Raw genomic sequence first — 22,139 nt, 5'->3', positions numbered from 1 at the left:
CCAACTTCAAGCCCGCGTTTTGTGTCCTAGGTTTACTCAAGAGCGTGTGGGTTATTTTACGTGACAGTATGTCGACAACCAAGCTCAGTCTTTGTGTCGTGACTGTGCTGTTGATGACTTTTGTCAGATAGTGGTCTTCGTTTTCCGTTAACTCATAGGAGAGATCCAGAGATCTGAGAGAGCACGAGCACCCATCGGTTGTTGTCTCCACATGGTTCGATGATGAGATTGATATCATGAGCATCACGATGGATTCGAACCAAGGCTACATCCTCGAAGTGGATTTGGAGTTTCCATGGCATTGCATGTCTCGCATAACAGCAATTCAGTGGCTCCCAAACAGTTGATGGTGAACCAAGACAAAACCTTGGACGATCAACAAACGTTGCTCGGAAAAAACAAGCTGCCCAATGTGGACAAACTCATTCAAAACTTGATGCACAAGACCAAGTACATCAGAATCTGCAACGGTACGTGTTGCTGGGCATGAAACTGACTAAAATACATCGTAGGCTGCAGTTCCATCAAAGTCCCTGAATGGAACCTTACATTCAGCTGAATACTGGACCGAGAAAACAAGCCACCAGCGATTTCAAGAAAAAAACTCTACAAAATCCAGAACAAATCAGTGTTCGGCAAAACCATGGAAAACAGTGAGAGGGCAAGAAAAAAAGCGTGTTAGTGCACACGAGCACTGTGGACGTTGCTAGCCTTTCAAGGAAGCAGAGTTGTAAACGACCACAGATTTGAGTCAAATTGCTAAGGCCTTAGATTGGATTGACCTGGCCAACTGAATTACAAGTCGATCCCAAATGCAAATTCATGGGAGCTCTATGACAGCTGTTATTGAAGCATGACGTCCAGGTGAGACAACGGAACTTTAATCGGACAAGAGTATGCCCAAGATATGGTCAAAACCGGAAAACAATCCATGGAATGGCTTACACGTTTACCACGAGTGGTGCCGGCGATCAACAACTAGGTCACTAGACTCCTGGATAAAAGACCGGTCAAAGCCAGTCAACTGAAATCCATCATGACTGAATCAGCTATGACATGGTGTTACAGCAACAATAAGAAACTACTAAATCGGGTCGTGGTGAAGTGTACCAGCCTGGTGAACTCGAAGGAGGGGAGAAATGTTCTGATACTGACCCCATATGATCTGTGAAAACCTAACACATTGACCAAGTTGTTATCAATGATGAAGAAACAAATTTGTATTACTAGAAAGACAGACCGGGTATGGCATTTATCCGAGAGGAATTACAATTTGTCCCTCACGACAAGGTATTACCCCCTTCTCATTATCGGCATGTGGAGCTTGATTGAGAAACGGTTGTTCAGACGTGTCAGGGTGGAAGTCCATGGACTCAATATTTACTCTGCCCTGTGTTGAGTCATATGTCAAGGGAAATTCGCCGGCCTGTATGATAGTTTGTGTGTTGTGGGCACTGAACAGTTACAATGGCTCATGGAAATGTCAATCGATTACAGAATGCACTGCCCCATACTCCTTAATCGACTTTGAGGAATTCATGGCAGACCTACTCCATCAAGTTGTTACCAAATATTATGGCTACCTTTAAACAAAGGATTACCACCAGCATGTTCATCTGTTACCCCCTTTTTAAACCTGGACCAAATTCACTGCACATTGAACGATGTCTCTGGCATGGCCCCGATCTCTTTACTGGGTGTTGAGTGGTTTGTTCCCCTCAATAAGCCTCTAAGTGGCAAAACCATCATTGTAATACTAGTGAAGAATTAATTCAATTCCATAATGTACAGTATCAGATTCAGCGTACTACATTCTCACACGTTTTACCATGTGGGGTAACAACATGTTACAAACATGAACATTGATAAATGGAAAATTGTTGGCAGCACCTTTAGAATTCAGCACCACAATTTCTCGTGAGGACGTTCCCAGCTGTAGGTCACATGTCAGTGAGACAGGCAACCAGTTTGTGAGAACCCCTCGGACACGAACGCGTGATCTTTGGATTGTTAGCCCGACAGCTAACCGACTGAGCTACATCCACATTGTTGTACAATGTGCAAATTTAACTAGTCATTCCTGTGACGTCACGGAAATGAATGGAAAGAGTCGAATTCGTTGCAGACAATTATGAAGGTTACGGGTAGACTTGGTGCCTCGTGCTTTCAATCTACTGACGTTTGAAGATTGGTCCCGATATCAATTGGCATGATCATCCTAGTCTGTAAATCTACAAGATACCATGTTGTGCTGAATGAGCCGATATGGTTCGAACTGAAAACGGTTGTTGACGTCAGGCGTCAGATGTTGATTTCACAGTGCATGCATGAATGACGTCCTTATATAAAAATCATTGTGTGCTTTCTTGACAGAAAAGTGTTGTAGGGAACACAGTAAGGATAATGTGGATCACGCTAAGGAATAAGTGAGACATGGGCATGTTTGGGTGAGGGTGAGTTAGACTTTGAATCATTATTGGAAATATGTAGATCTAGAGGTGAAAGTTGCTGGAGGCCGATTTCCATCAGCCCAAAATTTCGACATTAAACCATTTCATCTTTTATTTAACTTTTGACGTTTTTGGTCTCCTGTTTTTCTTTGTGAACAAAGTATTAAAGATGAAAAAGGAAAACACACTGGTACTCATGCATTTACCTACTATGTTGGATTAGGTCCCTTACCCTCACCCTAAACCCTAAACCTAACCCTTGGAATAATTCTAACAAATAGAACACGCTCAACGAACCAGCACGAAAATGGATGACGTATCCAGTGTAATGAATTCTTACCACTTCGAAAAATAAATATTTCCTTGTAATGGTGCAGATTACTGAATGACAAAGATATATATGTATATTAGTTTACGGTTATAATTCATTTGATCCAAATAGTTACGTTTGAAACCTAAAGTATAGAATATATTTACATTATTGCAATTGACCAAAACTGTGAATAATAAAACATGGCACAATGTGACCAATGTACGCCATTCTTACTAAATTTAAAAAATACAAAATATATAAATACACAAAATATAACACCTCAGCACCTCTTAATACAAAGAAATATGAGCATATTAGTCAAAAAAGAAAAAATGTTAAAAACTGGTGCTTGCGAAAAATTGCGCATCCACCGGGACTACTACTGGAAACTCGCAACATAGTTGGGTTTCTGTAATGACATGGCTGGTAGAGATGAAACTTCAGTGAGCGGAGCTTATACGCACTCGCTGAGCTTGACAACCTTGTTGCTATGCCAGCGTCACAGGGCATTGTTTCAAGAACATGCTTTCGAAAAAAAATCACCTGCAATTACATAAAATAGTATTATGACATGTCTTTAAAGTTTGTGGTGCTGTATTCTAAAGGTAGGCCAATTGTTGTTATGATAGCTATTTGTTTACTTTTGTATCCAGCTGTGAAGAACCATGTTGTGACCATAGCCAGGAGTCCCTTGAAGAGAACACTTTCAAGCTTCCAATACACAGATGGTTGAAGAACACGGAGTGGCCACAGCAGCAGCAACCATACACAGTAGGAGGATATGGCATACACATTGGTGAACAGGATGAGAGAAAAGCGAGCAGTGTACTGACAATACTGCAGTACATGTGCCACACACTGCAATAGATCTACCATCATGAAGACTTTCAGTGTCAACTGTATCAATCTGGAAATGAAAAACAAAATGTTTACAAATGAATTCTGTCTTTAACTTGCAAAATGTATCAGCTCATAAATCTTGTAGGAATTCAAACCCCTGAATTACAGGAACAAATAATCTGCTCACATTTGAGATTTTTCAATAAACAGTACAATTAAAACACTTCTACTGTCTGATGTTGTGCACATTTTTTGTGGAGTGGAAACAACCACGACAAAAGTTTCCAGCTTCTTGTATAACCTACTGGAAGGACAAATTAGTAAAGTCACCTTGAAATAGGTACAAATGCAGCTGTTTTACTATTTTATTTTTCTACATATTATCAGTCAACCTCAAACAAATTGGTTTTGTTATGTTCAAGCTTCACAATCCTCGTTTTGTTTGACCTTTTATCCTGGTACCCTCAAACAACTCAAAATCTGTAAAAAATGCATCCCAAACTTCAGGAAAAAAAATTTCTGCAAAAAAACATTTTGTGTATTTGTGATAAACAAAAGTCTACCAGCTGGACACAATGTTTTTGATAGACTGGAGTGTCCAAATCTTTGAATGTTGATTATCACAGGAAGTGATCAAATATCAATGATATTATCTGAGGGCATACCATTATTTAAGAAGTACCGTACCAAATGACAAATGGCTTTCCATTTTTGCCATTTTTAAAGAAATATTATATCAGAATGTGTTGTGATGACTAATAACATGTTAACCACACTATGCACATATGTTAATTGGCTTTGCTAATGACTCCTACAAAGGGAACTATTACTGATATTGTTAGTAACTTTAATCTGGATCGCGGTTGCCAGTTTCCTGTGGGTGACACAGATATACAGAATGAAAGAGATTAAAAAAACTTTTCTAAGTCACAGCTATCCCTAGTGGTATACCTAAATTATTACATGGTTATCTCTCTTAGTAGTGATGTCACAGTAATGTTCGCATCACACTTTCATAAGTTTTTTTTCTTTTCTAAATCATATTTTCCTCATACACATGGTGGGGAGGTAAGGGAGGGTTCTAGATCCCATAATCCAAAGGTAACTTTACTAATAATTACTAACAATGTCTGTAATTGTAAACATTCCCTATGGATTATGGCTGCCAGAATTAAGAAATACAGTTCGTTCTACCACCATGTATAGTGTAATAAAGCACACTTTCGCCCTGAACTATTAGAACGTTAAAGCATGAGGACGCATAGTTCAGGGCGAAAGTGTGCTTTATTACACTATACATGGTGGTGGAACGAACTGTATTTCTTTTCTAAGATGCCGTATTCAATAACTTCTAAGCCTAATTTCAATTAATCTATGGCAGAAAACAAACGACTGTGTCTGTGATCTAAATTAAGAATCCTCGCACAGGCCTAACTGACGCGCTGTTCTTTTGACGTGTCAGCCCCCTACTATAAGACGAAGGTTACTAGAAAAACAAATGATGAACAGTTTGGTGATGGTTTATGTATAGGAGAAAAAACGCCTCCGAAGTTTTGGTAGAGAATGTAAACCTGAGGGGTAGGGAAATCCCGAGGGGCGTACCAAAACTGAGGAGAAGTTTTTTCTCTTGCTTATAAACCGTCATTTTAAATATTGCGTTATAAGGAATTAGGACCTCACTATACCGCGAACATTCGGAATGACAGCAATGTCGCAACTCTAATGCACAAGTTAGAAAACGCACGGGATTTTCACGCAGTGCACGTGTTTTTTGTGAGTGAGTCAGTTATATACCACGTGGTTACTTGAATCCGCTCATTGCTAACCATGGCAAACCAGAGCGAAGACGAAATGTTTTTAACACAGTCGCAGTTTAAGAAAGATGATGACAATGCTGCTGCTGCTGCTGCTGCTGCTGATGATGATGATGATGATGATGATGATTTTCTGTTCCGTTTCGCGGCACCTTTGACTGAGGAAGATATTGAAAGGAAATTATCTCGATGTGTTCCAAGAACGACAAGGTACAAAAATGATTGGGCGAAAGGAGTATTCAGGCGATGGCAAGAAGAGCGTCGGACGAGGTCAATGGATGCAAACATCGCGCTGTCGTCGTCCGTCTTGACTGAAGACTTGCTGGATATGACTGCTAAAGATATAAATACAGCCCTAAAGTATTTCCTATTCGAGGCGAGGAAAGTGGACGGGACTTGCTACCCAGCTGTTACTGTGTATGGGCTATTCACGGCAATAGCGTCACACTTGAAAGCTAACAAATCTCCTTACAATCTGATGGAAGGCGAAGAGTTCCAGGACAGCAGACAGGCACTGGACGCATGCATGCGTGAGAGGTCCACAGCTGGTCTTGGAGCAGACGTGAGAAAACCTACAGAGGTGATAACTCGAGACGAGGAGAACACTCTGTGGGAGAAGGGGGCTCTTGGAGAAGGCACGCCGCAAAAACTCCTGGACACAGTCCTCTACTTAACTGGTGAGTTGCATTTTGCATTTGATTTCCCTGTCGAAAAGTCGGATATTAGCAATTTTGGCATTTACAATCAAACCTTCACATCGAAAATAAATGTGATTAACTGGAACAAAATGCCCGACTTCACTTTGAGGCAAACCAAACCAAACAAAGTTTGGATGGATATTTTGAATCCCGTGTTAAGACCAAAATAGATAAACATTATATAATTGTGTACGGAATTTTATTTTCCAGGACTTAACTTCGCCTTGAGAGGTGGAAAGGAACATCGGAGTTTAAGACTACACCAACAACCTCAGATTACAGGCCCACATACAGACCAGAACGGCCGCAGGTACCTGCAGTATGTGGAAGACGTCTCTAAGACAAATGCCGGGGGAGTGAAAGACAGGAAACTGCAGAAGAAAAAGGTGCGAGCGTATGAAAATACCAAGAACCCGGAACGATGTTATGTGCGCCTTTTCATGAAGTACAAGTCACTTTGGTATGTATTAGATGTTTTCTGATACATTTCTGATACATGTTATACATTCTTTAGATATACCACTCATTTAATCACATCATGCGGGTGACTTGACCCATACTGCATGTAAATTGTCTTATAATTTTACTCCCTGATGATGATTGCACGCATTGGTTTAGGGGCATATAAATGACAAATGCAAACATTTCATACTTAATTGATTCTATGTCAACACAATTTAACTTTCCAGCCTACCATCTTCAACTCGAGCAAATGCGTTTTACTTCACCCCGATGAAGAAACCTAAGGATGGAAAATGGTACCTAGAGTCGCCCATGGGCCACAACACAATCCAGACAACGGTGAAGAGAATATGTGCTGAAGCCGGAATTGAAGGAAGGAAAACGAACCACTCGCTCAGATGCACTGCTGCTACCCGTCTCTACGAGGCAAACATAAGCGAGCAACAGATTTGTGAACAAACTGGTATGTAACTCAATGAATATCTGCAAAACACGAATGAAACTTGAAGTGACTGGGCCAAATTGCAATTTGGCGATTTTAAATGCTAGAACTTGTGATGTCAACATGTGTTATGGTTAACATGCCAAGATCCGGGTTCGAATCCCAATGATGGCCCCAAGCAAAGCGATTACAATATCATATAAATTGCTTTTCAAACGGTTATGTACAATTTGAAATGACTTATCAAGATGAATTCTTTTATTGTAGGTCACAAAAGCGAGGCAGTGAGGGTTTACAAGAGAACCAGTGATCAACAACAAGCAATGGCGTCAGATGTTCTCTCATGTTCAGCTCCAAAGAAAACTCAGACGTCTGCGACAGTGTCGGTTCCTACTTCAGAGGGAGATTCCGGTACAACACAAACTGTCGCTCACGGAAGTGTTACAATGACGTTCAATTTCAATTAAAACACTGTTGTCAGAGTTTTTGTTTTTCCTTTCCTGTGAATGCAGATTTCGGTGGCTGATCGCTCCAAACCGGTACTTTCGGGACGAGGGTTTACTCCTAGTAAAACCTGGGAATAGGTTTTACTTAAATCTAGTTAAACCTATTCCCAGGTTTTACATTGGGAGTAAAACCTCTTACCGGGTATTGGTGCAAGTAGAAAGGATAATGACCATTAAAGGCAGTGATCAGAATTAGGTTTATAAGTTCAGGTTAAATATCTTCTCTAGATCATTTTAATTACATCCGTGATTCTCTTAAACCACACAAGGCAATATGACCACCTCATTTCTACTACCAACGAAAGTTTAGATCAGTACATTCAGAGGAAGCTGACAAGTCAAGCGACATTCCACGATTGCATTGTGGGAATGTAAACATTGCCAACATTACCGTGTCTCTATAAGATTTTGAGTCGAACTGTGAGACATTTTATCCGTCGGAAAACATGAACGTAATGTTTCCACAGTGATGTTAGCTGTGTGATGCAACTGCAAAGAAACGGGATGCGACAAAGCAGTTTACTGTGGAAAGCTGTGTGAGTCGATGGCAGCTCACATTCATCGTGACGTCGGTTACATTGTGATGTAATGCAAAACAGTTTGATTATGAAAGGGCAGACTGGAATAGCACATCAACGTCAACACATTGTGACGTAATGCAAAAAGTGCACATTATCGTCTGAAAAAGTATTGTCGGCGCCTTTGATCTTTCCCCGAAGCATCTTAGAATCCCACATAAGGATGGAGGGCTGCAGTGAATGAGGAAGTATAGGTATGAAATATTGGTATGAACCACATTTATTTTTCAATATAGTCCCCATGTGAGTCAAGACACTTGTTCCATCTTTTCTGCCAGGCGCTGAGGCCATCTCTGTAGAAGGCGCCATTTTGGTCCTCAAACCAAGCCTCAGTAGCAGCAATAAGCTCATTATCATCCTGAAATCTACAACCACGCAAGTGTTTCTTCAGATTTGGGAACAGATGGTAATCAGTTGGTGCCAGGTCTGGAGAGTAGGGGGGATGTGGCAAGATTTCGTACCCGCATTCCTGGACAGCAGCAACTGCAACGCGAGAGGTGTGTACTGGAGCATTGTCTTGATGTAGAAGAATACCACGTCTGATCTTGCCCCGGTGCTTCTCCTTGATTGACTGTCGCACTTGAATCAACAAGTTAGCCTAATCTTCCCCATTCATTGTTCTTCCTTTTGGTAAGTAATCTATGTGGATGACGCCTTTGCTATCCCAGAAGACTGTCGCCATTACCTTCTGCACTGATCTGGAGGCTTTGAACTTTTTGGTCTTGGGAGAAGTGACATGTTTCCATTCCATGGATTCTTGTTTGCTCTCAGGATCATAAGGGTGGATCCAAGTTTCATCACAGGTTACTAGCCTAAAGTGAAAATCTTCTGGATTCTTGTTGTATCAGGTTAGCATGGAGTTGCTTATGGTCACCCTTGTTTGCTTCATTTCATCTGTAAGCATTCTTGGCACCCATCTTGCGCACACCTTAGACATGACAAGATGTTTATGAAGAATTGTCTCGATGGATCTGTGTGAAATGCCTGTGGTCTCATCTAACTCGTGGAGTGTGATTCGACGATTTTCCAGCACAAGTCTATGCACTCTGTCAATGTTTTCCTGACTAGTGCTTGTTGTTAGTTGACCTACTCTCCCTCTAGGAGCAGATCTGAATCTATTCTGCCTCCGTAGGGCCGAAGCTAAATGTTGATTAAGATTCCTGGAAGTAATAGCAGCTTCCATCGTTTGCTGACACTGACCATTGAAAATCCCCTCAGAATTCAATGACTGCTGAAATATCAAATCCTTAGTACACTCTGGTAAATTTCCGACTGAACTAAGCTTATGAGTCCTCAGTGAGTCTGCCGAGTGAATACACCTGGTACTGAGTAGCATCCGATACACCCTGGCATATCACATGAAAGAATGAACCAGAGCAACTTCGTGCATAGACATAGCTACCAAGGTATCCTTCTTAATTCCCGAATAATTCTTGAACACCAGGGGCAGCAGAGCCCAGACACCATCTGCAAACCAGTTTATGTAAGCTAGTATGTCAATGGAAGAACCTGCTCCCAAGTCAAATTCCTTGAAATCTCAGGGCAAACAAGGAACTACAGTGTCTTTAGCCTCTAGTAAGCTAAAGTCCTTCTCCAACTGAGGCACTCTAGCAGATCCAGACTATGAATGGCATAGGTTGGTCTCTGAGGGATCCATTTCTTCCTTCAAGGATTATCATAGCACTTAGTCCTCCACAGCTGAATCCATAGATGGCAATGTAATCAAACCCTCCTTTATAATTAGCTCTGGGTTAGTTGGCAGATAAGCCATCTGTCAGTCAGAATCTGAGAGGTCAGGGACTATGTGATGATTGGCAGGAAGTTCATAACAGTGAATTCCTGATTAACCTGTAGCCGTAACTGAACTAGAGCATGCACCATCCATTACAGTCCCCATAGAGCAAGCTACTCCATGTTGTGCATGTACCTTGGAATCTTGGCTATATAACAGCTGATTAGCACCTGTGCCAATCACCTTAACCCGGCTAACAGGATCTAGACCAAGCTGTGCCAGAGACGCCAAATCATCAGAGCGTGAGACGATAGTCCGTCTAGCAGGCTGGCGAGCTTGGGTACTGACCCCCAATTGTTGACAGCCAGGAACTGTGTCCCTCCTGCTCAAAGCCTTAGTGTCTCCCACCATGGGGATACGCTACCTGACTTCAGGACATGGATGATACTGGACTGAACTGAGCAGAGCACTGCGCTGCCCTACGGGAAATGACTTTTGATCTTGGGAGCTAGCATGTCCGTCATCATATGAGTCATAGGAGTAAACCGCACTTTGAGCTGGAGCTGGAGCTGGAGCTGGAGCTGGAGAAATCAATTTGCCTCATGAAAGGATGGAAGATTGAATATACGACTTGAAGGAAGACAATAGCTCCATGATAGCTGACATATCAACTTGGCTAGATGAAGAACTAAATCTAGATGTAGATTTTGATTTAGGATCTGATTTAACTGCAGAAGTAGAAGGTTGACAAGCTGACGTTTTGAGGAATCTGAATTGGAATTTGATAATTTCCTTTTCCTTGCCTGATTACATGCTCCATCCATAGTAATCCATTTCTCTGTAGATAAGTCACAACATGGCAAACATTGAACTCTAAGTGTACAAGGGGTTCCAACAAAACATGATGCAGATAGAGAATGAGGACCTATTTAATCGACCATAAATTTTTGACATTGTACACACTTATTTTGCAACATTCCAAGAAGGCAGGAAAAACTTCCTAATTACATAAAAGCAAATATGTATCACAATAAATCTAATCTAGTAACAATGCAATGGTTCAATGATCAAATGCGATGTCAACTGACTGTACACAAATAAGTCTGTAAGACAATCTCAGGTATACCACTAAAGACAGCTATGACTTAGAAAAAATCTTTAATCGCTTTCATTCTGAATATTTGTGTCACCCACAGGAAACTGACAACCATAATCCAGAGGGAACGTTTATGACATACTGTAAACAGGTAATATTCTATATCCGTTTATATTTTGCGAATTTTGCATTTCTCTTCCCCAAGCAAAAAATTCTCTGCAGAGTAATATTAAGAAACGTAAATTTACTTCAACAAATATTTATCAATGCACACACCACAAAACAAATATTTCTGATGACGTATATACTTTATTCTTGAAATACACGAACAAATTCTACACACAATAATAACAAATTGGATGTAGCACTACCAGACAGTTTAATCAGTGTCACATAACAAATAATTTAATTTTGACAAATAAACTTATTGGAGGATTATCGCATCGAGAAGACAGGATGCCCTCCATCCATGAATGACTGAGTCTTTGTTTTTCTTCACACTGTCCATGCTGTCTGGCATGGAGGGGTTTCAATGTGCTAATGCATAGATCAACACGTTGAACACCCCATCCTTTAGATTCTTGGCAACACAATCAGCAGAGGGGGGAGGAGGTCACCACTTGCACTACTTCCTAATACCATTGTCACTTCATGCTTATCTTCAAGGCCTACAATGCCAACTTGTTTTGAGACAGGTACAATTTTGACATTAGTTTGGTCAAAATTAATAACCAAATCCGATGGGATGTCATGTTTGGAGAAAGCCTCCCCTACACCACTAATGAACTGTTCCTTCTGTTCAGCAAAGGTGTCAGGCAATTTTCTGGCTGCTTTGGTACCTTTATGCTGGACAAAGCCTGCTCTCATTAAGAAAGATGCTGCCATCCTCTTGGCCTTCTCAGGTGTCGAGGTCTTCGAGGCATCTGGTAGACCTATCTCTCCACACTTCTGTATAGTTACAAACTTCCACATTTCAGTTTTGTGAGAGACTGACCAATCTGCCATTTATAGTCACATGCCAATTGACACTGAGTTGATACTGTTAAGATCAAAGGGATTAACAAGAAGCGATGTAGTTTAAGTTAACAATGTTGGTTTTGCAATGCCTCCTACTCTCGCAAAAATAATATGTTGCGGAACAGACTGGAGGTACGCTGAAGCAAAATTTTCAAGACACACAATATTTCCTGTTTACAGTAATTACAACCTGGAAGCTTAGTTAGGGTGACTATGTTTTGAATGCCCCTGGTATACTGGTAGAGATGACTCTCAACTGTATGGAACGTCTATGACTATGAGGAAGTGAGTATGATTTTACACCACTTTTAGCAATATTCCAGCAATAATGATAAACCCTATTATAGTGGAAATGAGGGTTGAAGGTAAGCCTGTAGAAATGGAGGTTAATACTGGAGCAAGTATGATCATTATAGGAGCATTTTCATAAGAATATTGGACAGTTGGATGACTCTTGTTAACAGTTCATGAGCTATTCAGGAAAAAGAGTCTTTGTCTAGGGAAAATATCACACAATACCACTCATTTGAGCGAGGTTCATGTTGTGCTACCATTAATGCACAGCACACCCCATCCAGTCTTGTATGAAGTCAAAGATGAAATTGATAACAAGCTGGATCTTCTTGAGAATGATGGCATCACTGTGAAGGTGGAATAAAGTTACTGGGCAGCCCCAAATTGTGGTGGTGAGGAAGAGGAACCTGTCATATAAAATCTTTCCGGATAATGAAGTCACAATTAGAGAACAACTTGAAAAAGGCAGGACAGCCTCTAATTTTGGGGGTAATGAAATTTCATAGATAACTCTTCGGCTCTTTATGTTTAGAGATCATAATCCATTGCCAGCCATTCTTGGTCCAAAGGTGGAAGTGCGAACACTGGGGGTTGGTGGTTAGTATCACCCCATGAATATGACTTGGAATTTTGAACACGAGAACATGCAAATGCAAATGCAAATGCAGATATGCTTTCAACGTTACCTCTATCTTTCTCGCATGATGGAGTCTCTGCTGATGTGTTTTACTGCATGCCTCTAGATGAGGTTCCGTCACTTCTAGAGAAATTGAATCTGCATCAAGAAAGGGTTCTGTTGTAGTAAGAGCCCTTGGTCTTACTCAAAACGGATGATCCAAGACCCTCCTATCAGATACGAGTGAGCACAAACAGTTCCTCAACATGAATTTTCAACAAAGCATGGCTCCATGTTATGGGGCCAGCAAGTAGTGATATCAAACATTTTAAGACATTTTTAAGTGATGAAGTTACATGAAGACCATTCTGGTATGTGCAGAACAAAAGTCTAAGCTTGGAGTTACCTGTGATGGCATATGTATTGAAGAGGCTGTTCAAGAATAATTAGCAATTAGAAATCAACTCACCTTTGCTCCTCTCTAATCAGGGAAATAGAACACAAATTGTTTGGACTGTACACCCAAGGACAGGTGAACTACGGTTTGCTAAAGACAGAACTATTTCTTTTACAGAACAGCCCATGTATTCTCCTATTTTCCTTCTGGGTCATGCTAAAACATAAGGATGTTAACTGAGGTATAATGTTGGCTCAGGGAAACTCCTGAAAACAGTCTACAAACAACCCCCATTGTTTGTCAGCTTTCCATGAGTAGTATATACAATGGGGGTTTTAAAACACTTTCAAGAAAAGCCTCTACAAAGCCTTATTTACTAAATAAGGCTTTGGTTGGGACCTTAGCTCTTGCTACTATTACCCCTACTACTTAACGTGTGTTGGAGGTAACACTGTGCCTATATCACGTTTATATCAATGAAACAGTTTAACGTGAACCGCCTACGATCACTTTGGTGTTCGTAATAAAGGCTTGCTGGGCTTTTTGTATCCCCTGTTCTATGTACTTTTTTTTCTCGTCCTCACTGATAGCAGACTTACGAGACTTGGATCGAATATCTTGTTTCATTCCGTTATATTTTGTGAGTTCAGAGAGGATTGAACGAAACTCCTCTTCTGAGATCTTACTGTCTGAGAGTGCCGTGGAAATACGCTCACTCACTGTGTTGAGCTTTGCTTCAGCCAGAACCCTGATCTCGTCGTGTTTCAATGCCTTACGATGCAGTCTGCGTGATACTAACTTAAGCGCCAACCCTGCCAACCCTGCCACCCCTGCCGTTATTTCAATACCTAGCACTATAGGTGCAGCCACGATGGTAGCCAACAATCCAACACCTGCCGCCCCTAGTCCCATGCTGGTTGCCATAAGGGTAGTGTCAGCCCCGTCCACGATATTGAAAGCTCTATTGTACTTCTTACATAGTGCTTTCCGCGTGTCACGGTCTTGTTCTAGTTGACGTTTCACATCACATAACTGCCTCAAGCGGAACCCATCTACGGTTTCCAGCGTCTTCGCTACTTCCTCTACGACTGGGTACAGACCCATCCTATAATATATATTATGAAAGATATTTTAATTGGGTTTCAGTTAAACGTCTATTAATGAATTTGAAGTCTACAAGATCTAGCTTATTAGTCAGGGTAATAGGTGAGAGGCTAATAGAATTTCCTGTTGTAATAAAAACCCCACTGAGGCTTATTAAGCGGTTTATAGAACCCGTGGTATCCTGTTGTATAACAATACGACAATATTTGCGTAAGTGTTCGGTTTGCCAGTGTATTGACACCCCGGGTAAAATTTGGTGTCCTCTTGGGGTGTTTTCCTTGTCTAAATAAAAGAAGACTTCTATGATGAGTGTGAAAGGGGAGAATATTCTATCAAGATATATACTATAATCATTATTGCTAAATGTTAATTTATTTTTTGCTATAGACTTTAACCTATTTTTTTCGATACTCATAATTATCATGTATAATTCACTCTCCGGAATGAAATCCCCGGCCCAGATACCGTTGTTCCTAATCTTAGAGACCAACTCCTCTTTTAATGTGATATAAGGTGAGGTGGGTGTTAAGTTGATCAGCCATTTGGGCTCTTTAAAATCTGATAACGACACCCGTCTGTACACGTTGTGTTTGAAGTGCAGGATATATAAGGTGTCTTCCTCACCAGGCTGATCGAATCCCTCCGTATCTCCTAGGTCGTTAAGCGTAGTGTTGGGATGACTGGTCATTATTATACTATTACGATATAATTTCCAACTGGTTTTCTGATAATAATTCAGGGGTGAACTTCATACCCATGAAGTGTATGTTGTCAGGTAGGAAGATCTTGGTTAGTGATATCTTGTTTTCCACGATCACGTTGACCCCCTCCAGACTGGTGTTGGAGCCGACACTCACCCGCACGTAAACGTTGCAAACTTGATACTGGTGTCGTTTCACCCACCCGAGTTTGATCCCCTTCACGATCTCGACATCATTCACCGATGGTTCCCCTAGGTAGACTTTGATGATCAGTGTTGAGTTTGCCGGTAGACTCTCTAGTATCTTGACCACGCCTTCGAATTCAGACACCAACTGCAATGCCACGTTTTGTATGGCTGGTTTACTCGATAGCATGTGGGCTGCCATAGTGTTGAGTGGGCTGACGACTACGCTACGTCTCTGAGTTGGGACATAAGCCACGAGCATGGTTCCATTGTTCACGACTTTGTTTAGGTGGTTGTCTTTGTTATCAGTAAACACGTAAGGGGAGCCGAGTCTAATATTGAGAAACCAGTCGTTATCGGGTAACAATACCCACTTGTCATCTTCGGTGAAGACGAGCATATATGGCTTGTTTCGGGCGACGGTAGTGCTCTCAACATCGTCTAAGTCGAACAGTTTAGCCCCGAACGATGGGTATATTATCCAGTTATCACCGGTGTTGACAAGGGCGTACTTAGTGTTGACTGTTGCTCTTGTGGTATCTACTATATCACTTAGGGTTCCACCGGAGGGGACTTCAATGCGTTTGTAAATGTTGTTTTTCAGTTGCAAGGCGTACGATTTACCATCTACTCCGGGAGCGTCGAAACCGCGCGTGTCTCCAAGGTCGGAGATCCCGATATTGACGCATTTTTTCACTCCGGGCCCTTGTGCGCTGGTCATTTTACATGAAGCGTTAAGCTGAGGTATCCTATATTTACAGGATTATGATTTATATCTAACACCGATATTATCAGCTCAGGTATGTTGCCCTGGGTTAATCTCTTATACTGCCGTGGTGAAAACGACTTGGTTCTACCGTCGTTGTATTTTTCAGTTTTCACCGGCACTGCTCTCAGTATAGTGGAAGGGTGACCTCCTTGAATGTTGTACGTTGTGCTAACCTGACCGAGATGAATGTACAGCTCTCGGTACGGTACTAGGTCGAGTAACTTCGTGCCTGTGACGGTTGTTGTTGGTTTTATCTCGTCAGGAGACATACCGAGTATCCTCGCTAATGGTCGGCCGAGCCTCAAGGAGGTTCTTCCGTTGTTGATTAACACCACTGTACCGTTTGAGTCGTTCATCTTGAGTTCGGCTCCAAGGGGTTTGAAGACCTCGTCGTTTAGAGAGCACACGCTGTAGTAGCCGTCAGTTATCTGGCTGCGAGTTCCACTGACGAACAGCTTATTGTTGCTGGCGTTGATGTTAGTCCATTGCGGTAGGTAGGTGATATCGCAGAGTGCGACTTCGAGTTGACCTGACGTGTTATCGATCGCGTGCGTCAGCTGAACGGCCTCACCGCTCGTTATTCCTGGAAGTGTTATGTACATGTTAGAGTATATATGCTCATTATATAAGAGTTTTAAAATGTTGTTTTACCCTAAACTGGACGTAGATTTCTCCCCCATGAAGATCGTGGTTGCTCCTGGGTTGTATTTCAATGCCCAGCTTTTAGATGTGTTCGATAAGTATAAGCTTTCGGTGACTAACGTCAAGGCAGTCCACGATTGGTTCAACAACCCTATGCAGTTCTGGCAGAATCAATTAAACTTTGCCGTGTGGTGCGCTACAACGGGGTGTGGTGTGACATTGACCGACACTCGGCGTGGACCGCTGAGTCAGTCTGTGTTCAAGTTCCACGTGTACTACCAGGTCAGATGTATCCTTAAAGAGATCAGCGCCCCCCTCCCACAGGACAAAGCGTGGGACGCAACAAACAACCCGTACGATAGACGGGCCTACGAACATATTTGCAATGAATTCGAAATAAACCCGAAGACGGATTGGCGTTTGCCGGGGCTGAACCACGGGTTGGGTATTCCTTACAGCGATGGGCTCTCAGTAAAAGCATTTAAGAAAGATTTACTAGCAAACTTTATGAAACGAAAAATGTTTAGTACTGAGAACTTTTTCCATGTATTAGATGATATTGTTCCTAAACCTACCAAATATGGACCAAAACCAGTGAAAGATGCAAGTGATGATTTAGTGAAAAGAGGTATACTTAGGCAGGACTTTGCTTTGTCGAGTAATGAATGGAGGGATGATCGTATGAATTTTGAAGGTGGTGTTGCTTTCATAATCCAGAAAGTGGAGCAGTCAACCGCAGACGGGTGGAAAATGTTTATGCTGGATACGTCGAAAGGATTCACTCGTGCCGGGGTAGTCAGGTTGAACGACTCGATTAGAACGTACGTGTGGGCGCTGTTGGGTGAGCAGTCGATGACGCGTTCCAACATCCTCGGTAAGGGAACTGCTTATGACGCTCAGAAACAGTTCGTTGCCGACGTTGAGGATGCTATCAATTCTCCAGTTGATCTCCCGCGGGCCATCGACCGTTACCAAAACATGTTAGAATACGCCAGATCGAAAGTCAATTACGTGTTTGGTGTGGGGCTGTACATGGCTCCGAGTGATATGCAACTGAGAGTAAAAAAAGTGGTGGGTTATAACAACAAAATAGTCATAGCCACGGCGGATCAAAAGTTGGGTATCAACCCCGATATTAACACCCCCTATATCCCACCACGTGAAACGGGTATAGTGGCGCCACCCCCGGAGTCTAAAGTTCATGTGGAGGTACCCCCCACACACCCCCATATTCAGGCCTCCAATCACATCGATAATAAAACGGCCCTGGTGGTTGGTGGGGTAGCTTTGGGACTTATTTGGTTAAAAATTTCTTAGCCACTACGTACACCAGACCCGCCACGGCGACGATGGCTGCCCACAGGTTTTGACTGAGCCACGTGGCAGTTTTAGCCAGAGCGCCCAACAACCACGAGACGATGCTACCCAGGATGCCGGGAAGGGCTTCGGCGGCTTTACCAGCCAGTTTAGCTAGGCGTTCCCCGAGTTTTTTTATCCAGTCTTTAACACCCCCACCGCCACTTGGGGTTCCGCCGCCGGCAGGCCCCACAGGGGTACCCCCTGTCAGTGACACCACCAGGGTTGATATGATGAAACCCAATGCAGTCAGAATGCTGGCGATGGTGATCCCTTGCTCCCGGAACAATATCCGAATCCTGTCTGCTAATGTGGTGTCTCGGTGGAGGACTTGATTGATGGTTTCCCGCACACGGTTGGTCTGGGATCTAAGCTTCTCTTTGTAGCCGGACGCTGTCTCCAACCAGGTCTGCCTTTCATCTTCCAAATTACGTATTCGTTCCTCGATGGTGGCTTTCATAGACTCGTCCTCAGTTTCACCGAGTTTGGTCTTTTCATGGGCGATGTGGTCGTCTATCTCACTCATTTTGGCCGTGCTTTTCCAGAGCTGACCACGAATGGTTTGCATCAACAGGTCCAACCCCTTCAGTTCCCGAAAGGTAATTTCGAGACCCGGGAAGGGCTTGTTCTTGTAGTCGGCCAACACCTTTTCAATATCATAAGTCATGTTTTGATCCGATGTGGCGTCCCTGATGTCTTGCAGACCTTGACGGACCTTCAGAGGAAGCTTAGGTCGCGCGCCACCGTAATCTTTGAAGCCTAGTTTATCGCTGACAAAGTCACTCCCATATCGACTGCTCAGTGTTGATAAAGCAAGCGGTTTTCTCGTGTGTTTATGCATGAGATCGATCTCCGGGTGAGCCTTCAAACGCAGCGTGCCATTGCTATCGAGGGTAAACCTGGAATAGTCCCTTTCCAACGACTTGAGTTTGGATTTATTTTCAACTGCGTTGTAATAATCGTCGACGGTGCCCTCCATGAGTGAGCCACCTTGCGAGAATGAGGTCTCCTGGTCATCATCGAATGCCTGGGCACTATAGTCCCACATATCATCCATAGGTATGTCTTCATCCATTAGTATTAAAAATATATTTCCTTTATATAACAATGTACGGCAGAAAATTAGATCCTTTCAGAAGATTGAGAGAGCCATTAGGCGCCAGAGCCGTGCGCCAGTCGGTGACCATCACCAACAATCCCAGCAAGATAGACCAGAATCAAACTCTGCTGGTTAGATTTCCAAACCTTGGCGAGAATGACCTCATTGTACCAGGCACTGATCGACTGGCGTTCAATATCACGTTGACCTCCGACAACGACAAACGTGAGCTAGTGCGGAACGTGGGTCGAGCTATCATCAAGAAAACGACTGTCAAGATCAGCGGTAACGAGGTGCTGAGTATCGACGACAGCGACGTGTTTCACTGCTACGCCCGGGATCTCTGGAAAAGCGAGGGAGAACGAGTCAATGATGTGTACCAGGGCATCAGCAAATCAACCCGGTCGCGTATAGGGTATGCCTTCACGCCAGACCAGCTAGACAAGCTATCGGACGGTGAAAAGGCCATCGCTCGAGCATACGGGAATCGATTCTGCGTGCCGCTCGACTTCGAGTTGCTCACGGGACACGCGCCGTTTTACCAGGCCGCGCTGGGTGATAGGCTCGAATACGAGCTCACGTTTAACGACTATAGCAAAGTAGTGCGTACGCCGAACGGTGATGAGGCCAGTTATGCCACAGACAACATCTCTCTGGAGTTCGACATGGTCACTAGCCCGGAGCTGGCCAGGCAGGTTCGAAGCCAGTACTCTGGGAAGATGGCTATCCTGTACGATCGCGTACTGAGGCATAGATCAGTCGTGCGAGATAAGAGCGACACTGTGTGGAATATCAACCTGAACGTGCCGGCGCGATCGATGAAAGGTATCCTGGTCGTCCCCGTGGAGGATTACGAGCCATTCCGGAGGGACAGCGAGAAGTTTTTCAACCCCGAGATTGAAAAGGTGGAAGTGACCATCGAGGGCGTGCCCAACCAGCTGTTCAGTCATGGTATGAGACCACACCAGCAGTGGGATGAGATAAAAAAGCTACCAGGGACAGTGGGGGGAGCCCCACATTATATAACAAAGGACCTGGACCTCGGCTCCGTGCAGATCGGTGAATACCTGACCACCAAGTACGCCCTATGGTTGGACATGCGATCCACGGATGATGATAAACTGCACGGTAGCGGGCGCCGTATAGATAACGGCAGCGAAGGGATAACCATCCAGATTACTAAGAAGGCTCAACCCGCTGGTAAGTTGAAATTATATCTGTACGTTATTATGGACGCGCAACTTAATATAGACAATGGGAGATTCGTGCAAGCCATCTATTGACCTCCCCACTGACCCACACTGCGCCATAGTGTGCGGGCAGACTGGCTGTGGGAAGACCGTTTTCGTCTTGGATATGTTGGAGGGTTACTACAAGGATGTGTTCGATAACATCGTTATCATGTGCCCTACTCTGAGCATGAATAAAACGTACGCGCGACCTTGGGTGATGACGGACCCGGACGTACACAAAATCGACCCTGGAACACGCCTGCAGGACTGGTTGAAAGCTCTTCACGAGAAATTTAAAGGGGAACCGACGCTGTTCATACTGGACGACTGCAGCGCTAATCGCGAGATAACAAAAAAGAGAGACATGCTATCGTACCTGGCCTTCTCCGGCCGGCATGCAAATCACAGCGTCTGGGTGCTAACGCAGAAGTTCAACTCGGTGTTGAAAGACCTCAGGGAGCAGACGCGATGGGTGGCCTTATTTCACTGCAAGGACAGGGATTCGTTTGAGGAGTGTTTGAGAGAGAACGATGTGATGAGCAAATTAGAACGGGAATGGGTGAAGAAACAGCTCGCTGAAACTAAACACGCTAAGCTCGTGCTCAAGACCGACCAACCAGTAGCATATAGAGTGTGCTAAAGCTAAGCAAAGCTAAGCAAAGCTAAGCAAAGCTAAAGCTAAGCAAATGCTAAGTATAGCTATGATATTTGAAGTGTTTGTCGTGTGCAACTTAACCTTCATTTCTCTGTGTTTTGTCTGCATCGGGTATTATATAGTTAAAACTAAATCTTACTTGTTATATTATAAGATGGAGTGTGAGGAATTGCTCGAACAATTGTTGGTACCTGGGGTAGTGGATGATGATAAGCGAGAGAAACTGGTGGCGTTGGCTGTTGGCGGCAAAGCCAAACATTACTTTGGAGACTACACTCCGGATAAAATTCACAAAATGTCAGCCGAAGAAATCGATAAGCTGTACGCTAGATACGAGTCCCGGCTCGGAGCAGAAATGACAAAGACAATAGGATCGGCTATGACCCAGATATACACCGGTATTGTGTCATACTTCCTTCCCATTCCACCAGAGCGCCGACTTTACCTGTGGGAGGACCTCGAGAAAGACCCTTTTATCGAACACGCCGTGAGCTCTATCAGTTGCGGGCTGTACCACAAATATGGTATGTTGTTGGCTCCAGTGACGGCGGCGATTATCACGGCAAAGCATTGTCAATTTGAGAGAAAAAATAATAATAATAGTATAGATGGATGCTGCTCCCGAGGTGATACCCCCCACAGTGAGGGAAACCCCTCCCGAGGTGAGGGAAGTGACCCCTTCACAGGAGACCAGGGAACCAGTGGGGGAAGTGACCCCAACAGTAACCAGACAGAAGAATCCTAAGAGAGTAGCTGCCGGTAAAAAACGGTGGTGTAACCAACATAAAATTATTACAGTGACCAACCCCCGACTGTTGTTGGTTGTAGGCGTAACTGCTGCCTTGGCTATCTCGTGGTTATATACACGTGAGGGAAACCTTCACCGTGAGGTGGTACCCCCCAACAGTGAGGTAACCCCCACTGTCGACCCGCATATCATGTTATAATTTAAAATATTTTTATATATACATAATGTCTGAGGGGAAAACGTTCGTCAACGACGCATACCACGCCACAGTGGTCGCCAGTCTAGCCGTAGGGTACGCTCGGTTGACTAAAATGGTGCTTAAACAACCAACTATCAAGCTAGATTTCAACCTGCAGGATATGGGTATGCTCATAATGAACCTTGGTATGGCGA

The 22,139-nt window shown here is 43.4% G+C and overlaps 1 protein-coding gene across 2 annotated transcripts in view; it reads right to left on the bottom strand.

Annotated features, from left to right (window-relative positions):
• LOC137294600 (acyl-CoA:lysophosphatidylglycerol acyltransferase 1-like) overlaps positions 1-22,139 on the bottom strand; it is a 175,194-nt gene that overhangs the window by 130,238 nt on the left and 22,817 nt on the right. Inside the window, exons 2-3 of one of the 2 annotated variants that reach the window (XM_067825654.1) lie at positions 12,929-13,017; positions 3,405-3,670 (exon numbers count right to left, since the gene is read on the bottom strand). In XM_067825654.1, the coding sequence (XP_067681755.1) occupies positions 3,405-3,642 (238 nt within the window). In that variant the 5' untranslated portion in view covers positions 3,643-3,670; positions 12,929-13,017. The remainder of the gene's footprint in view (positions 1-3,404; positions 3,671-12,928; positions 13,018-22,139) is intronic. The other variant, XM_067825653.1, reaches the window with a different exon arrangement.

Source organism: Haliotis asinina, chromosome 8 (genome assembly GCF_037392515.1).
Source record: "Haliotis asinina isolate JCU_RB_2024 chromosome 8, JCU_Hal_asi_v2, whole genome shotgun sequence".
In the NCBI taxonomy this organism is placed as follows: Eukaryota; Metazoa; Mollusca; class Gastropoda; order Lepetellida; family Haliotidae; genus Haliotis; species Haliotis asinina.
The sequence above is the reverse complement of the archived record's forward strand: the minus strand, read 5'-3'. Positions and strand labels throughout refer to the sequence as shown.